This window comes from Eimeria mitis, genomic scaffold (assembly GCF_000499745.2).
Source record: "Eimeria mitis Houghton genomic scaffold, Emh_scaff2304, whole genome shotgun sequence".
In the NCBI taxonomy this organism is placed as follows: domain Eukaryota; phylum Apicomplexa; class Conoidasida; order Eucoccidiorida; family Eimeriidae; genus Eimeria; species Eimeria mitis.
The window spans coordinates 2,272-4,273 of record NW_013570635.1 but is presented as its reverse complement, the minus strand read 5'-3'; the positions used below and the strand labels follow the sequence as shown (position 1 = coordinate 4,273).

Sequence of the window (2,002 nt, the reverse complement as noted above, 5' to 3'; positions counted from 1 at the left end):
GTATCACGCGGCGAAAATGGAAACAGGAACGATGGCTTCCGGATCTTTTGTTGCGGAAACCTTCCTAGCAGACCCACACCTACAGAGTGAAAATGTCCAAAAGGACGCATATAAGCGACGTGTTCGCGGCCAAAGAGCTTCTTGGCGACATGTCATATTGGTGGCAGCCTCTGCTGCCCTCGTATTCTTGATTGTTAAGTGCACCGCGCAACTTGCGTCTAATATGGGGAGATCTGTCAGGATGCTGGCAGAAGGCGGAGGAAGAAGTGGAAAACATCAACCTTTGCAGGTTGTAAGGCTACTTTACATTTTATGAGCACAAAAATACAGGAGTACCTCGTCATGGTTGCTCAGGCGAGTCCGTGTTGAGCACCCTACTTTTTACGCTCCGTTCAGGTTTCTGATAGCGAGGACGAGGACGATGACGAGTGCAGTGGAGTGAGCGACCGAAGCGGCAGGCGTTCAAAAGAGGGCGGGAAGGAACCCTGGTGGAAGTTTTGGAAGCGAAGTGATCCAAAAAAGTCGGGGGCAGCTGGAGAAAGTAGTCCTTTGCTCAAAGAGCCTTCTCCAGGTCCTTCCGGTCTTTCCGAGCCTTCCACATCAGCTGCTGGATCAGAAGGCTTTGACAACGCCGCCAGCGGCGCACATCCTCCAGGGGGTTGGGTCGAACACACGACTGAAGTGCTTGTTGGAGAGTTGAACTCTAGTCATTACGAAAAGGTCAAACGTCCCTATCATTACCCAAAACTGGGAACTGGACAAGTACGTTTAAGTTGGCATCCAGCATGACTTAAATTCCAGCACCCTGAGCAAGAGGGACTTTGTAGGAAGGTCTTTCACACGCAACACAGAGCGTTCATACTACACACGCAACACAGAGCGTTCATACTACACTCTTGGCCCGTCGGTAAGCTCTCTAGACGGGTAATTGGTGGATTCTTGAGTCTGATTGTTGGTGGTTGCTTGCTGTGCGTATTTCAGCGCTTCCAACGGTTGCGCCAAGTATTGCAGAAGGTGGAAGAAGTAGCAAGTGGCCTTTGCTTCCTTCACAGTGGCCCCTACGCAAGTGAGGCTATTGCCCCAGTATTGAGTGTAGTTGATATCCACATGATCATGGCTGAAAGTGTAATCATTCTGCCCCGTTCCTCGATCATTTTATACGCGAACTCCTACGATGCATGCTCATAGTTTACGCCCTTTCGCTTTCATATATGTTTTCTTATTGCGCTGGAAATCCCATAGGTTATGTCAGATCCGACTTTACCCTGGGAAGTGGACTACCTGTGAATATATATATAAAAATAACTGAAGTGGTAAGTAGCTTGGCACGCAATGCGCTTTGTATGCCTTCCCCCAGGCGCCTTCCTCACAGTTGCTGATGTGAGCGGGCAACCATTGAACTGAAATTACAAATGTAACAGGAATGCGTGTGCATGCGTACAGGAAGGCACAAACGAGAGCGGATTTGTTCAGTTCCAAAAGGCCTTGACTTCTTGGCGTGGTGCAACCCACCATCATGTCCGCTAAGCAACCCCTTCCCCACCCTGCAACTACGCGTGTGCATGGACAGTATCTGGTTTCGTTTCCGTGCCACATACCCCTGTTCTGTGACATCCCATTTGTGTGTATGCAGTTTAGACGAGATACAGCTTGTGTAACCGAGGAGGCGGTCGTGTTGCTGCTGGACGATATGGAAAAAAATGGCAGTGAGTGTAGCACAAAAGGTGACCACTTGATTCAGCTTTGTGACAACTCTCCCCGGAGTGTTTTCTTAGCCTTCGTACAATCGCTAATTGGGGGTCTTTAGCATCAAATTTTGCACAAGTGGGACTCTAGGGGGAATATTGAACCTGCATGTATGTGGCGGTGTTGTTGCAGTCCCAAACGGCGAAACGGCCACGTTGGCTTTTGTGCTTGAGAAGCCATCAAGCGTGCCCTGCTCCGGCAAAATTATGTTTGAGGTCTATGGTAGGTTCTCATGGAGTAAATTATCCTCACATTT

The 2,002-nt window shown here is 49.2% G+C and overlaps 1 protein-coding gene across 1 annotated transcript in view; it reads left to right on the top strand.

Annotated features, from left to right (window-relative positions):
- Positions 1–241: 241 nt before the first annotated feature.
- EMH_0051810 (uncharacterized protein) overlaps positions 242–2,002 on the top strand; it is a gene marked incomplete at both ends in the record, with an annotated part of 1,928 nt that continues 167 nt past the window's right edge. Inside the window, 6 exons of the mRNA XM_013496804.1 lie at positions 242–292; positions 397–762; positions 982–1,066; positions 1,358–1,380; positions 1,634–1,706; positions 1,879–1,968. Coding sequence (XP_013352258.1) covers positions 242–292; positions 397–762; positions 982–1,066; positions 1,358–1,380; positions 1,634–1,706; positions 1,879–1,968 — 688 coding nt within the window. The remainder of the gene's footprint in view (positions 293–396; positions 763–981; positions 1,067–1,357; positions 1,381–1,633; positions 1,707–1,878; positions 1,969–2,002) is intronic.